Source organism: Bemisia tabaci, chromosome 7 (assembly GCF_918797505.1).
Source record: "Bemisia tabaci chromosome 7, PGI_BMITA_v3".
Classification (NCBI taxonomy): domain Eukaryota; kingdom Metazoa; phylum Arthropoda; class Insecta; order Hemiptera; family Aleyrodidae; genus Bemisia; species Bemisia tabaci.
Window position 1 is genome coordinate 39,924,853 of NC_092799.1, and position 16,760 is coordinate 39,941,612.

The window sequence follows — 16,760 nt, forward strand, 5'->3', positions numbered from 1 at the left end:
TCTGCTGTACATTTTAATGCTGGAATTGTTCCCTTTGAAGGAAAGAACCATTCGATTGAGTTTAAGTCAAAGCTTTTCAGAATATGTGTTCTTGTTAATATTTTGTTCAAAAGATGTTTAACATTAAAAAAAAAAATTGATTTGTAATCAGCGAGTAAGGAATTAGTGTGAATAGTTTACATGAAAATCAGAGAATCACCATTCCACTCCCTAGAAAACATAAATTAACGTAGGTCAAATTGTCTACTAAAAACTGTTCAACAAATGAGGAATTTTGTACTTCCTAAAATGATTTTTCCTACACTCCGAAACATATTCAATGTGGCATCAGAGAAAATTGGGAATTGTCTAGAGAATTTTGAACGCCTGGGAAAAGATCTACCATTCATTTCTAATGGGTTGCTTCATTTTTCAGAGCGTAAAGTTGGCGATGAAAGTATGGGAGACTCGATCGGTCTTAGTTTTAAATCAGGTTCTGAACTTGGTAAACCAACAGAATCCATTCAAATGCCCATGTACCAGGCAAAGGAAGATAACTCTGACATGAGATTAGATTTTAATTTCGAGTCAGACTTGGGTCAAAGCATCCTCACAGACAAATCCAAGAGCATGAGTCTTCCTCCTTCGATGCACATGGTCCAATCATCCACTGCCGAACTTAATCTGAAAATTGCATCCGTCAAGAAGGTAAGTTATTTTTACCCTCAAAGGACCCTGCACACTCCTTATGGGAAAGTGCACTACGATGGATTTTTAATTTTTTTATTGCTTTCAATTCATCTCAAGATGCTGATCAAAAGTCAGCATTGCGCCAACTTTCTACGATGCACCTTGCACAATAACGCTTCAAATATTCCGCTATCAAGAGTCAAAAAGATTCCTCATTTCAGTAATTGAGTGAACGGTTGGCTGTGTGTTAACAAGGAAATCAGGGAAACTCCAGCACCGAGTGGCAGTCCTATCTCGGATTCTGCTTCTTGCTTGACCATCTAAATCACATTCGTGAGGAACATAAGAACAGGAAAGTCCAAGAGAAACAGTGGACGTCAAACGAACGAGAGCGGGAAGGAGATAGCCCCAAAGTAGGCAGGAATCGATAAGAAGACAGACTGCCTCTACGTTTTTCCTTATTCACATCAGACCTGTTCTTGAATGCCTTGTTCTTTTTAACTCTTTATCGCCGAATACTTGAAGCGTTCCGGGCTTATTGTGCGAAAACGGTGCATCATAGAAAGTTGGCGCAATGATCACTTTGATCAGCATCTTGAGATGAATTGAATGCAGTATAAAAATTAAAAATTTATTGTGGTGCACTTTCCCATAATCAGTGTGCAGGGTCTCTTTCACTGGCTTCATTCAGTCTTAAATCTATTGGACGGAAGATACTTGCGTTTATTCACGTTGATGGTAGCCGCTGTTCAGAAGCGAGTTTTCTTGGATGTAGAGCTGCTATCATGAGGTCTATCATCAACCTTATTTTGAAGCACTTGTCTCAAGCATAACTAAAAGATACGGTCATGAGTCAAGAATCCAATGGGGTTTCCATCAATTTAAGTTTAAAGGTATTCTTGGAGTATTGATAGAAGGGTTCACAATAATTGCTTGACAGCAAACTTAATAGAGATAAAGTAATCCAAAACTCAGCCTTGAAGCAAACAAAATTTTAAGCAAGTTACACCAGGATCGTAAAATTCTATACATATGTTGGTATATCTTATCTGTCCAAAATTCTTTAACTGTGCAACATAGTAAGTACATTCTAGGGACAACTTTCTTTCTCCCAGGGATGTTGCCAGGAATTCCCTAGAAATCTGTTTTCATTGGACAATTAGACAGAAAAACACTCACATCAGAGTGTCGACCAAGCAGGAATTTCCGGGAATAGTACTGATTTTTTAAGAGAGGTCCGGAAGTCCTGAAAAAGTGCGGAAACTCGTCAAGGAGGCTCGGAATTTGTTTTTCATACTATGCGTCTTTTTTAACAAGGATGACATAACCCTAAAAATTCATATGTTGAAATCGTAATAAAATGTAGAAAGAATGCAATCCCCTGTGCGTTAATTCTTAGAGTAGTATTTGCCTGCAAGATTGCGATGGTGCTGTCAGTTAATTTTCTTGGCAATTTTCGAATTTCGTAAAATGGAGGCACTGAAAAAGCACTGAATTTTTCTGTTGAGGAGGCACTGAATTTCTTAAACATTTAATGAAAAAGTACCGTAAAAGCACTGATTTTTGGCCAGCCTGTTTTAGTAAACGCTCAGCTCATGCATGTGAACACAGTAATCATTCACATTCAGAAGAGTCTCCGGAGACTTTTCCTGGAAACTTGTATCTCTAAGCATATGAGCTTCTCTCTTTGTTTGTATCACATTCGTGAACTCTGAAATGATCGTAATGGATATTATTTGTTTTTTTAATTAAGGTGTGGGAGGATTCTGCTGGAACGGTGATGGAGCATCATGGCGGTGAAGATGGCTCATTCACCCCAACTTACAATACAAACAGCGAAGATAATTCCTCTGTTGCTAGTCATGTCACCAATGATCATGATCATGTAGAAGTTGTGTACAGTCCTGCCACAGGATATTCTCCCGCTCAACAGCAAAACCTCAATGCTGCCAACAGCAATGTCTGCAAAGTGAGTTCATTTCTTACACTCTATTCTCTATTCCTATCCCCTCACTTCTTTCAGGGTTTGTGACGCCTTACCTAGAATTCTCTTAAAATTTTTAAGTCTGTAAGTATCCTTCAGTCTTCATGAATCACTGAAGTGTGCTTGGAAGTCCTTGAATAATCTGATTTATTTTTTTTTTTTTATCAAAACTATTTTAAATATAAGGTTTTAATTTGCAACTGGAGTCTTCTGAAATGTTGAAGAAAGCATTGCCCATGTACGACGCTGCTCCTTCATAAATAATTATCAGTTATTGAAGGTAAAAGGAGATAAAGTTTCCATATGTCAGTTAATATTTCTAATTGCCGTTAAAAAATATTTTCATGCATCCTTGAATTTTTTTGGTAATTTTGCCGCTCCTAAGTTTCGCCAAAAGTGACCCCTCCAAAGTCTTGGATTCTGGGAGGCTGTCATGAATCCTGCCATTTTCTTGGATTGTTTTTCTGGTTGACAGGTTTTCTAAACTCACTGATTGAAACTATTGTTAATTTTTTCATCAAAAATCTTCAGGAAAAAGTTCTGAGTTTCTTGTAGACTTTAAATAAAATGTATGTAGCTATAATATTAGACCTACAAAGGTCTCCTAATTAGTAAGTTCTGCTATTTTTTTCTCTGCGCATAACATAGCTAGGGCAAAACAACAAAAAGTATTTTTTTGACCACTCTCTCAGCTTTAAAACGAGCTATAGTTTTTTTAATTTTGACCCTCAATTTTTTCCGAACTCATCCTCTCTTGCTGCGGGTTGAATTTCTCCATTGCTGAGGCATTGCAAAGGTGGCATTATTGGGTAGCAAAATTATGGCGACCTTCAAAGTGGCTTACTAAGTGGGTGTTACCGGTCGATCATTGACCACATGATTGGACCATAAACACAAAAAAAAATACTGCACAGTCCTTGAAAAACTCAGAACTTGGATCACAAGGAATCAGCTTGGACGTCCAAGCCAAAAAAATTGGCTTCTGCATGGCAAATCTTGCCCTCTCTCAGCTAGAGTCCCTCAAGATTTGTTGGAAACTTTCAATTACCAAATTTTTCTACATCCACTTTATTCTCTGGACTTAGTTCCTGGTAATTTTTACTTTTTCCCTTGACTGAAATCGAATATCGTTGGAACACCGCAGGGTGGCAATGAGGAGGTGATGAAACGCATCAACAGTCAGCTCCAAAATCAGACAATAGAGTTCTTTGCTGACCGGATTAAACAACTAGTACCGTGTGATCAGGAGTGTGAAAAAGAAGGATATTATGTTGAAAAATAAAACCAGGTTCCCTTCCAATAAATTTCGTTTTTCTGAGAGAAGTGAAAGCGTGTATGTGCAAAACGCGCCTAGAAATAGGACCTGCGGCAAAAGGAGATGAATGCAGAAAAATTAACTATCTTAGTGACCTGTGGGTCAAAATTAAATAAACTGTAGCTAATTTTAAAGCTGATAGTGAACATTAAAAGACTTCTTACAGTGACTTGGTACATTTCAATTCTTAATGAATAGGCTAGTTTGAGTATTTGTGCTTTCGACGTTTTTATAGACCAAGACCATGAATGAGGGAATTGGGGGAAAAATTTCCTCGAAGTACGTATGCAGCTTTAACTGTACAAAATTCACTGTTGTTAGTTTTTTTTTAAAAAAAATTATTAATGTTAAGAGGAAAAAACATTCTAGAAAAGTACAACTAGAATAGTGCTCTATTTCTGACAAATTTTGTTACCTTTGAAGAAAAATTAGAAATGAGTAAGTGAAATAATTATTGATGAGGAACACCCCCCCCCCCCCCCCCACTGATATTAACAACTGAAAACCCTGTGGATGGACTCCTTGCGTCGTGTAGCAGAACTTCTCGCTGGAAATTAAAATAATCAGCCTGCTACTCACTGATATTTTAATGTCCTAAGGATTTCAAGCAACTTCTCTAACTACACCGGGGGGGGGGGGGGGGGGGGGGGTTAAATCTTGATACCATTTTGCTGCTGAGTCTTTATTTTTTTCGTCTTTATTGTTTCTTCTTTCTGACAGTCATGAATTTATTTTTTTTCTTTTACACTGAACAAGTTGTGATTTTTTTCCCATGTTGTTCTGATGTGCAGCTCATTGCTCCGCAGGTGAAGCCGCAGCCAGCCCCTGGAGGCCCCCTCTCCCCACCTCCTCACAATCAGTCTGCTGCAGCTCACATTAATTATCAGGTTAGCAGCTAAAAGTTTTACCATCCCTTGGCCCAGCCTTGGCTCAGGAGACTGACCCTTTGAAAATTAACCGTGGCCGCTTCTGAGTGATTCTTGAATTTGAATGGTCTAACAAGGGTTGTATGATTAAGTATCATTCGGTAAACTCCCCACCCATCAACCATTTTGTTTTGGCATAAATTATCCTTTTTTCTTTAATTCAGTCAGCGTTCTTGATGCCCGGTAATTTTAATTAAATTTTCGTCCCTAAATTAGTTGTAGCAATGACAGTGTCTTAATGCTGACAATTAATCTGTCTATTTTTCTTTCATGTCAGAAGGCTGTTTCTGCTATGAGACAGTAAATATCTGCCTCCAATATGAGCAAATCCAAAATAATCAGGATTTAAAGTACTGATCTTGCAGTCCAAAATGAAAACCTATGGCACTTGAGTGGAGATGCGAAGTACGTCAGTCTATGACAATAGATCCTCAAAGTTACAAGTCCCCAATCAGTCAATTTATAGTTTCGCAATCATCAGGTATCAAACCTATTAAAATATTCTAGCAACGTACATTAATAACACTGCTTTACTTCATGCTGCCTTGTACGTTTCTTTAATTCTCTCGCCCCAACTTCACCTCTCTTTTAATGTTCCGGTGAGCTGATGGTCAGTGGAAACAAACGATGAGTAAAATGTCAAAAGACATCTTCTAAGAAACGTTTCTCCTTTTAGTCCTGGCTAATCCTCTTTATCGTTTCCCCTCCAATTTCAGAATCTTCGGATCTGAGATCATTTGCTAAAATGAAAAATTTTAATCTCTTATCCGGGTAAAGTTGGCATTTTCTCAGAAATCACAACCTTTGGGTTCTTCAAAATTTATATTTTCTTCGTCCTGTTACATTTGAAGGGAGCTCCTTCATTCAAGGGTTACCTTTGGAAAGCAGAAACATTAAAATGAGAGAATTTTGTGCCGTAAATTCTCAAGTTTGATGATACAGCCCTGTCAACTCTTCTATAGTGTTAGGCAGCTTATAATGGGTAATTTTTTTTAGTTCAGGTGGTCCCGGTCTGCACCCCCAATCCAGTCAAAATATTTGAATCTTGCTAGTGGCAATTACTGTGTTTCTAAAAGTCTATAGAATAAACAATTTTGGCCTTAATTATCTTCCATCATCCATGAGGGACTCAGGTTTAATTTGTCATTTTCACCATTTCCAATAGAGGGTAACAAAGGTGAATTTCAGAGTAATAGTATCTGGGCATATGTTGTGGATACCAACCTGCGGAGCAAGTGTATATGTGAGCACAGAAATTAACAGATGAACTCTTGAACTGGTAATTGCTAATTCTTACATGTACTTATAAAAGAACTGACTCAATAATGAACTTTTTATGTTTATCATTTAACGTAGCAACTCTCCTTGACTGTTCAACGCCTTTTTATGCCTCTCATTCTACATGTTGCTAAACTGTTTTTCTTCCCTTTTGAACAGTATGGAAGCATGTCCACCATTCCTTCTCCGCCTGCTGCTATGTTAACTTTCAATTCCTCACAAACATTGCCGGCTCAGAGCGGTCACTATCCGCCTTTCCTAGAAAGCACGCAGGTGAGTCGATTTAAATGTGCAATCTTTATTTCCTTTAGTTTTTATGCTCAGCCCAAAGGATCACTTTAACTTAACTCTTTGAAACTAAGTAGCTTTTGACTTTTTCTGTAAAACCTATGTTTTGTGGGTAACTTTAGTATATGAATGAAAAGAGGGGACATCCTCCCAAGAACGAATTTTTAAAGAAGCATATCAAAGTTCAGTAAACTAGAAGCATTCTCTTAATACCTCATTTATTTTTATTTATTTATTTATTTATTTATTTTTTTTTGTACGTCAGTATTTATGTGTAATTAGGTATGTTGGATAGATTGAATTTTGTATCAATTCTTTACACATCATGAAAGGCACAAAATAGCAGTTAAATGTACACAGCCCCAATAAAACTCTAATGGAAGATGATTTTAGAATTGGAACCCAACTTAGCATCCCACAATGGATACTCAATTGTGCGAACTTTATCTTATGAGTTAATTGACAATTCTATTTTTGCCCTCAAATGGTGATTGCCAATTTTCATTACTTCAAGGTGATTTTTAGGGACTTGGTGGAACTTGTCTCTGATGAGCTTTGGCACCCCATAATTATTAAACTCATACTGCTGCTATGTTGTGTCTGCACAGCTAAAAACAAAACCCTCCAATATATTTCTTTATTCTTTCTTTATAGTTACAAAGCAGCCAAGCCAGATCTCTGTATGGTCAGTTTGCATCCTACCCTGCTCTCGGGCAAGGCCTCGGCCAAATAAATCAGCAGTCGATGTACCTGCCAACTGCCCCACAATTGCAGCCTACTACGCCTGAACTCTTCCAATCGTCACTATCTCAATACAGACTTCAGGTAAATACCTTATAGCATAAGGAAGAATTGGTAAAGTGAAGGAGGCGTAAACTCTTTCTGTTGTATTATGGAAACTTGGAAAACAGCCATGGCATTATTCCTCTCAGCTAATAACAAACTCTTGAACTCTCAAATATTCTAGCATTTTTCCTGATGAAACATGATTTTTTTGGAAAATGCGTAGATTACTTTACATTGAAAGTTTTTGTGATAATTTTGCTCTCTAGCGTAGCACATCTGATGATTTAAAAAAAAAAAAACACCCAAGTTTTTTCAAAAGGAAGAATTTCATCGAGTAAAATGCAGCAACATTCTAATGCTCCAAGAGGGATGCAGAAACTTTTTTGTGATCTCAGCCCTAAACTGTTTTGTTCTTGCATTTATTCCCCTGAAAAAGTCAGGCATATGTATCTAGCCATCAAATTTGGTAAATCAGAATGTTTTTCTGTTTATCTCCATTTTTCTTGAAGAAAGGAATTAAAGATACTCCAACTCTCAAATAATTTAAAGTAAACGCCGATGTATTTTGGGAGTACCGGGTGCTTTCTTTAAGGCTGAATTTCAGCTTTGAAAATGGGACTACGGAGTCCGGAAATGCGTCTATGCTTACGTTAATTTCATTTGTGAGTCAGAGTCTCCTAATTTTCTTATAATCTTTGTTTCATTTATTAGCTCAAAGTCTGTTACGACGTTTGCCCGTTTTTTTCGTGTCCTTTTCCTTACTTTCGTTCTCGTAAGTTTCTAATCACTTGATTACCAACAGGTACCAAGCATTAGAATTCTAAATCATTAGGCAGCAGCCAGATTGTTGAAATGTTTTGTTTGTCGGGACGACATGGATGACGTAGGTTGAAAGGCGGAGCGTGATTGGTCGGCTATGTCTTATCGCTGCTTTGCCGTGCCTTTGTGAGGTGGAATGGACGACATACTGTCGGAAACTTAAGAGGTGCCGTTAGCTTGTCGTGAGTTCAACCCGACATAGGCACGACAAAGCAGCGATAAGACATAGCCGACCAATCACGCTCTGCCTTTTAACCTATGTCATCTGTGTCGTCTATGTTGTCCTGACAAACAAAAAATTTCAACAATCAGGCTGCTGAAGTTTTTCATTCGAACTTAAACTATGCAGCATCCATGTGATATTTCTTCCAGCAATGAAAGCATGTATTTCATATATTAGGTATTTTCGTTTTCTTTTTTTCTGAGCAATGAAGCTCCTGATTCAATCTTGTATTTAAATAAAAAGAGAAAGCATTTGAATTGAAATTAACTTGTATCTGGTGTTGATGTTTTAGGCTTCGCAGTACAATCAATCTCCTCAGTTGAGCTCTAATCCAAGCACGGTTATCATATCAAGCACATCTAATTCACAAATGTCTGCTGGTGTGAAACCATCATCGCAACAGATTGGTGCAATCGGAACAAAGGCTGGCTATCAGACGTCAGCGCCACAACCGTCACAAATTTATGTTCCCTATGAACCCACTTTGAATCAAAGTTTCTTGCAAAATCCGTCACTGGTTCAAAGACCTGCTAGTAACGTTGCAGCCATGCTGCCGTCCTCAAGTTACTACTCTGGATCGACTGGTCAAACCAGCTTCTACCAAACAGGTAGCACTCCGATCCAAGCTCCGCCAACGGCTCCGTTGCATCAGACTGCTACCCCGTATAACATTACGGGCTACAGCACGCAGACGCCATCGGCGAATCAAGCTCTCGGTGCGATTCAGAACTATACTTCGCAGATGTTTCAACAGTACTCCGTATCAAGAGGACCTGTTCAAAACTCGCTGAAATCGCCTCCAAATATGGCAGATCCTGGGAAGCAATCGTCTGTCACGCAACAGGATTTGATGAACTCAGTATTCTCGCCTGTGCAACAGATGTCCCCCAAGTTCCCGCGTAACCCGTCAGGAAAAGTTACTAACACTCAACAAACGTTGCAACAGCAACAACAACAGCAGCAAACCCAGTCTCAGCCTTCTATGCAAAAGTATGCATATCAAAGCGTGACTCAAGCGAATCAACTGGTAAGTCAAACCTTTACATATCCCTTCTCGAGAAGTTAATTGTCAGAATGACTATCAAGACGTATGCCTTCGACTACAATCTTCAGACATGAAAGTACCCGCTTCTCAGAAAAATGTCTTCAGGGATAAATTGGAGAGCACAATTCTGTTGATCTTTCCTTCTCCGGTTTTTATAAAATCATTCCCCTTGCAGTTCAAGGTTTGAAACCCCTTGAAAATTATTTTCAGCATGACCTCTGAAAGATCAGCCCATGAATTTTCACTTTTCAGCATTTATACACAAACGCTTTCATTACTTGTACAATTGTTCCTAGTTGCCAAGGCAAGCATCAATGATTATTTTCAGAAATATTCTGAGGGTTAAATTTATTAGTGATACTGTTCGCACTGAAAAAATTCTGTAGCAAATGATACCAAACCGTGCTTTTCTGCTCAGAAGACATAATCATTTTTATTATTATAATTTTTTTACCTCATATTTCTGCAATATTTTAATTTTATAATCACTTGACTCAGCTCACCTGCCAAATTACAATCTGTATTTGTTTTACAACCTCCAGTGGGAAAAAGTTCCTTGAAAAACCAAAAATTATCAGGATATATGTTCATTTCTTTTCCTTTTCCTGTTTTGGATAAGAGATTAGATTTAAAGTAAATTAGAGGGTTTTTTTTCATTTTCTTTCTTTCTTTTATTTTTATTTATTTTTTTTCATTTTCTCTTTTTGTAATTCTACGAGCAAACCGAGAGAGCCAACATGAAACTATCTCAAATATTTTTTCCTCCGGCAGATTCAGTGACCTGATATTCAGTATATTCGATGGTTCTGTCCAGAACATAACAACTTTTCTTGTTTAGTTGAATACTTTCAAAAGTTTTGATGTGCCAAATGTAAAACGACTACCATGCCTGGTTGTAACTTGGCGTCAAAATTTGTTCCATCACTTACTATTATCTGCTCTATCTAATTTTTAAACAACTCAAGTTAAATTTCTTAAAATCTCTCAAGCTTTCAATTTTTTTCCATCATTTTTATCAGCATAAACCTTAATTTAATATCATCAATAACATATTGTGAAGGAATTTGTAAAATTTTGTTTTATCTCTAATTTTTAAGCATGATAACAAGTTTTAGAATAAAATTTTAATTTTCTCAATTATTTTTTTTTCTTTGTTCGGATTCTTCATAGTAATGAAATGGATTGAAATTTCTTAGATGAGCACATATTATGAAGTAAAATCAATTCATAAGAATGTCAGTTAAAACATTTAATAGTATGAATTTTTAGACCGATCTAGATTTTTCAGAAAATTTTACTACCACATAGGTACAAAAATTGTATTCCTGAGAACCAGGCAAGCAAATTTTTCTTACTCAAGCATCTCCCTTTTTGACCTGACCAGTTTTCTGTGAACAGATTCTACCTAGTAGAGATATTGCATAATTATCTAAATATTACATTGTATTTAAAAGAGAAAAATCCCAAAATTTATTTTTAAGTACTTGACACATACTTAAATGACTTTTGCGTAACTTTCTGACCAAGAGTAGTCTCATTTTAATTTATTTTTTTAAGTTACATCATGAAATGTTCCTCACGTTGAGTGGATTATTTTTGAAATAACCTGAGAGTTCACACTTGCAATAAGAATAAAATCTACCGGGCGACTATTTTCTTTTGGTTGTAGCGGAAGTGCTGAAAGAATTCTGGAAGGACGAATGTCATTAATGAGGAAGTTTTGTATCAGACTAAGTATACAAAAACAAAGCAAAAAGAAAAACAAAACCAAAAAAAGAAAAAAAAGAAAGGATAAGAGGCTGAAGGATGAAAATTAAAATGGTGTCTCAAAATGAGCAAAAATGAATATGTACTGGCAAGCCTAGAGTAATTACCATTTGTTTGTTTTGAGTAATCCTTGGTAAATAGCCTGAACTTGATTTTGCAGATATTTTATCATTTCAAGTCCTTCATATGCAGTAGTTGTTATTCCCTCGCTTGATAGGTTTTGTCTGTTGTTACATGCTGTGGCAGTAGTACATTTTTCATACCATCTTTTTATTTTGAAAGATTAAGATGTAGGATAGAGTTTTTCTGGAAAGTCTTTCAACTGAATTGCATGAAGGCAGAATAAAGGGTGATACATAGTGACTATACCATTAAATGTGTTGTTTTAATTCCAATAATTATAAATACATAAAAAACAAAAAATGGAAAAAAAACAAGCAAGTCTTGTTGAAGTATGATACCTATTTCTTCGGATTCTTTCCTCGCAGGCCCTTATTTTTTTCTTCATTCTCAAAAATAGTAAACAATGTTTTGCGCAAGTACAAATTGTCTTCGGCTAAAGCACCATATTTCAGTGTTTGTCAGAGGACCCACAATCACTTCCTATTTTGCCCTATTCCAAATTGGATCAAATATTGTCTCATTTACTTCTTTAGAATTTAACCTTATGTTGATTGACTTACTGCGGAAAATGCTTCTCCTTCTTTAAGATGTCTATGGCATCCTATTTTCTGATACTGTTTTCTGAATTAGATTCTGGGGTTAGCTTCCGAAAGAACTTCTTCAGGAGCAAAAATTCATACACATAGGCACAGTATCAAAGTGATCATATCCATCGACTCAGTATAACAGTGACAACTTATAACTGAAAGGAGTGACCAATGAATTCTAATATGATGCAATGCTAGTCAGAGAACATACCTCAAATCCAAGAAGGCTTTTATGACAGGATCTTGTCTCTAAATTGTTCTGTCTCATGATGGAAGACCTTGAATTACATCAAACTTTTTCCGTTTTTGATTACGTATGGCACTTGAAATATTTTTAAACTGTTCTTGAATGTATGGGTTGGTCTATCTTCAATAACTGCTCATCCTCATTCTTATCGTACTTTTTGTGCGTTAAGATGATATTTTCTTCCTATGAAGAATTTACTTAATTATCTAGGTCAAAACTTTGCAATGCTGATTTCAAGGAAACCTCCAGACATTTCCAGTGTTCCATTGTAGCACTTTAAATGCATATTTGTGAATTAATCTCTTGAGCCTCATTGGGGTTGAACGAGCAGGTCTCGATTGATATTTAAGATTAATTTTAGGCCCTTTCCAATTTATCTTAAAACCATAGTCACTTTCTATCAGGGAAGAGGGTGTCTTAATTTGAATCTCATGTTGCTGTAATTGTCAATGGCAGAATTTCCTGTTCGTTTAATTTCTAATTGTTGCAACAATTTTGTTTTTATTAAATCATCAAGTTTTCAAGAAACTTTCCAGATGAAATATCCTCACATCCATGTGATTCCCCAACTCAAGTGTTCTTAAATGCTATTGCTGTTTGCGGGTTGGTACATGACCTCTCTGGGCATTAGGATATCTCTACTCTTTCAGTGATTTGTATGCCAGAGCTCTTCAAATCACCAATTCAGGCCAAATATTTGATACTGAAATGATGGTAGGTGCTCATCAGGCTCATTGCTTCTTCCTCAGAGTTGGGTAGAGGTTATACTGTTTTGCTAAATTTTGGAATTTTATTTTGGCTTAAAGGCCATTCATATTATTGCAAAGGTTTCATGATGGAGTTGCTCTATGAATGAAATTTTTGGAACATACATAGTGAAAAACTTTTTCCCCTTGTCATGAATCAATGTTGAAACTTGTGATTTGAATCGTATTAATGATTTGAAACCTTATGTTGTTTCTAGCAAATGATTCAACAACAGCAACAAGCTGCTGTTGTGAATCAGCGAAATAGCTCTCAGATGAGTGGTAGCTTGCGGAATATGAGTGGAAACTCAACCCCGCAGCAATACCCTACTCCTATTGCGCGTCCTGTTCCGTACCAACAGTCACGCTCTTCTCCACGCCCTCCTCCCGTATCCATGATGAATAAAATTCAGTCTTCTTCAGCTCAGTATTACACAGTTCACTCGTCTCAAGGTAATTATTTCTCTACATAAATTAGGACCTCAGAAATTTGCTCCTCTTTTGCTGCCTTTCGAGGAAGTTAACTCTTCTCTTTCTCTCTCTATTTGCCTTTACTCTCCTCCTGTCTTTTAACTCGTATCGAACTCGTATCTTACACCTCAGTAAATGAATGGCAGCCCTGAAGTCTGTAACTGTCCAATGAATGCCATTACACTTTTGACTTCTCAAAGATTCCCTGGGCCTAGTTCTCAAACTCGGATGAATGTCCCTTGAGAAAGACCATTAAAGAATTCTCGGAGGAATCCACAGAAAATTTTATTCTAAAACCGTTAAATGAGCTTTAGGCAGTAAGTTTCAGCACAATGCCTCTCAGGTTGTGAATATTTTAATTTCAAAGGGTGCTGAATTAGCGTACTCTTATCTTAATCAATCATAGCGCGATGTTTATGTATACCTCTTCGATGCTGTTTTGTATGAAAACAAAGCCTTCAAGTTCACTCTTGTAAGCTGCTGCCTACCCACCATAAAATGGAATAATTCTTTGAATGCTCATAAATGGTAAACCGTCGGACATGTCCGATAAAAAGCATATTCCTGTTCTAAAGACATCAATGTAGTGATGGAATCCCGTAATCTAAATGTGCAATATTTCATAAAAAATTGTGACAGCTTACGAAAGCAACCTGACTTTCACTTGGAGTTTTATTTAGGGCCTCCCCCTTGCCCAGAAACACTTAACTTCCAGTATTTATTTTTTCCACTTCACTCATTTTTGAGCCAATCTTTTCCAGTACCACTGTTAGTAGTTGTTCTTTTCCTCAGCAGTATCTTTTTTGTAGTATTTGATGGTTTCATCTTTCAGTTTTTCTGGCTCCTTATTTCAAACGCTTGTCTCTTTTTATTTGATCTTGATACTCTCTCAGTGGAACAAGTTGGCTGTTGATTGTCTTGTATATATTCCGCGTGGTCCTTTGTGACGGAAGCTTTCTTTTAATTAGTCTCAGATTTTGAATGTTTTATGGAACTGTAACAATCAAAGACTGTTTTAAAAAGCTTTTTGCCTTTTCCTAGATTTTTTTTTTAATATTGGCTTTCTAGTGAACCCAAAAATCTAAGGAATTCGTTGATAGGAATAGCTATGAAATAAACAGGGTATCAGAAGAGAAATGCAGATTACTGAGAATTTTGTCTCTCTTTCAAGATGACTGCCAAAAATTCGAAGTTCTGGCTGGCCCAATGGCTCTACCGCCAAGTTCAATTCTTATTTCTGTGTGGAAAATTCCAGACAAATTCAGGAAATCTGAAATTTGACAGAATTTTATGAACTCTATGAGTTAGTAACGATCAGCATATAATACCGTCAAGTTAAGTATCATCAGCCGTGCACATGGATTTTTGAATTTCAAAACTCCAGAAATGTCACCAACTTCTTGTGAATGACCATTCCATAGTGTCAGTATTTTTTCATTCTTAACTAAGTTTTCGTTTAGAGTTTACTAAGTATGTATCTTCTCTGTTTCTTTGTTAAAGGAGGTAGTGGAGTAAAAATGGAAAATTCTGGCTTGGAGAATAAATCAGATGGATCATCGAATGAGATGAAAATGACGGAAAGCTCGCAGCAAGCAGCTTCCGATGGGCCAAAAGAAGAAAGTGTTGTAGCTGCCAATGAGTAGTGGAATCAGTTTTAATTATGATGCTGATCTTCCTGCTTGCTTCAAGTATTATTGTCTCTTGAGTTTTCTGGAGTAATCCAAACGTGGCTATTTTTACTCCCGATTAAATTTCAATGAGAGTTACTTTGAAAGTGAATTTATAGCTGCAGAACATTTTATTAAAATTGTCTATGGATGAATTTTAATTATTATTTAAATTAGATTTGGGAGTGCATAGTTAGTTTGAAATATTTTACACACAAAATTCAAACTTATTTATTAGGCAAAAATTATTGAATATTCTTATTGTTTCAAGTATGTTTTTAATGGGCTTGTTCTGATAGAAGCACCCGTTGAATGATTTTTCGTATCCTCACTGAAAGAAGTGACGAACGACTTCAGAACACAACCTACTATTTACTGGTCCTAATAGTTGGCATCAACCATCAAAATTGGGAAGAAAAAGAGGTTGATAAACTTGATTATGTTCCGATCTGAAACTTTAAACCTGTAAATCGATATATATAGTGGTTATGAACATTGAAACAGTTAGTTTGTATAAAAAATTTGTAACACTGCTGTTTTTTCTAATTTTTTAATTCATCTTTTCTAAATGTATTATTTCTATTATTTATTATTTTATTTATTTTTTTGTTATTTTTCCGCTCTTTGTTTTTTATCCCTTCGCAAAGTTCGAAATCAATTATTTATCTCTCAGTGTCTATCAAGTCGTAGTTTTCTCGCATTTACTTTGTTATCGATTTATTACTAATACAACATAATGAAGCACTTGATTTTAATGAGACTGATCCTGCTTCCTTTTTTTCACCGAAATGAAATCTATCCAATATTTTGTTCCATTTATTATTTCATTTTTCTCTCCTCTTATCTCCCTTTTCCAGTTGTCTCCACTTTTATATCTATGAAATTTTTATTAATTTTGGACCACAACCTAGTAAGAAAAATAAAAGGGGGATAAATACTAAGTTGTAACATTTGTTGAATCCTTTTTTAAATTAAATATAATTTTTAGGAAGTCTACTTGAATGTTGTGTGTGATAAAATTGTAGGTATATTTATTTATTTCTTTTATTTATTCAGAATTTTTTCTCCTTCAATGTTTACTTGTAGGTATCTGTGCAAATCTTTTTATCCTGAAGAGAAACTTGACAATTTTTAGGAATAAATATAAATATACACACTATCTTGTTGCTATTTTTTTCCCTTTGATTCTCTCTATCTTAGTCAAATCGCACTTGCTGCTCCGAAGCACATGATAGGCTCTATTTTCTCCCTTCTGCCGTATCCCTTTTGTGTGCAATTTATTCTTACTGTTTCATGGCCCTTTTTTTCTTCTTTTTTTATTTATTTATTTGCTCAGCAAGTTATGCGTTCTATCAGTCTACTATACTAGAATACTAGACCATATGTCTCCCCAATATTTAATCATCTATCCCTTGAAATAATTTCTTAGTCCAGGCGGTCAGGACTTCTCTTCTTTTGGTGTATTTTCACTCTTGCTCACTTCTCGCTGTTCCGTGTAACGTTTTGATGTAGAAGTTGTTGTCTTGGTACCGTTTTTGAATTGACCATTATCACCCTTTTAATCTTCACCCCATATTAAGTATCAATATGAATCAAAGTTGAAATTGAATTGAGCCAAAAATGTCTTCATCGGTTGAATGCATTTAATGCTTTGTTTTCAGCGCATATCATTGAGTTTTATATTTCTGTCATTGAGACAAGCAACTAATATTTTAAATGCATAAATCTAACCAAATGATATTGCAATTCCTGTTTTGTATTTTTCTTAAAAAATGGCTCAAAGAGAATGTACCACCTAATTTAGTATTGTAAATTGGTG

At 36.0% G+C, this 16,760-nt stretch overlaps 1 protein-coding gene across 5 annotated transcripts in view; it reads left to right on the forward strand.

The window, feature by feature from the left end:
• LOC109032968 (uncharacterized) overlaps positions 1-16,100 on the forward strand; it is a 52,918-nt gene extending 36,818 nt beyond the window's left edge. For 2 of the 5 annotated variants that reach the window (XM_072302587.1, XM_072302592.1), the window contains 8 exons: positions 416-687; positions 2,423-2,638; positions 4,760-4,855; positions 6,332-6,445; positions 7,115-7,285; positions 8,581-9,315; positions 13,022-13,256; positions 14,775-16,100. In XM_072302587.1, coding sequence (XP_072158688.1) covers positions 416-687; positions 2,423-2,638; positions 4,760-4,855; positions 6,332-6,445; positions 7,115-7,285; positions 8,581-9,315; positions 13,022-13,256; positions 14,775-14,917 — 1,982 coding nt within the window. In that variant the 3' untranslated portion in view covers positions 14,918-16,100. The remainder of the gene's footprint in view (positions 1-415; positions 688-2,422; positions 2,639-4,759; positions 4,856-6,331; positions 6,446-7,114; positions 7,286-8,580; positions 9,316-13,021; positions 13,257-14,774) is intronic. The other 3 variants (XM_072302589.1, XM_072302591.1, XM_072302590.1) reach the window with 3 other exon arrangements.
• Positions 16,101-16,760: the final 660 nt, after the last annotated feature.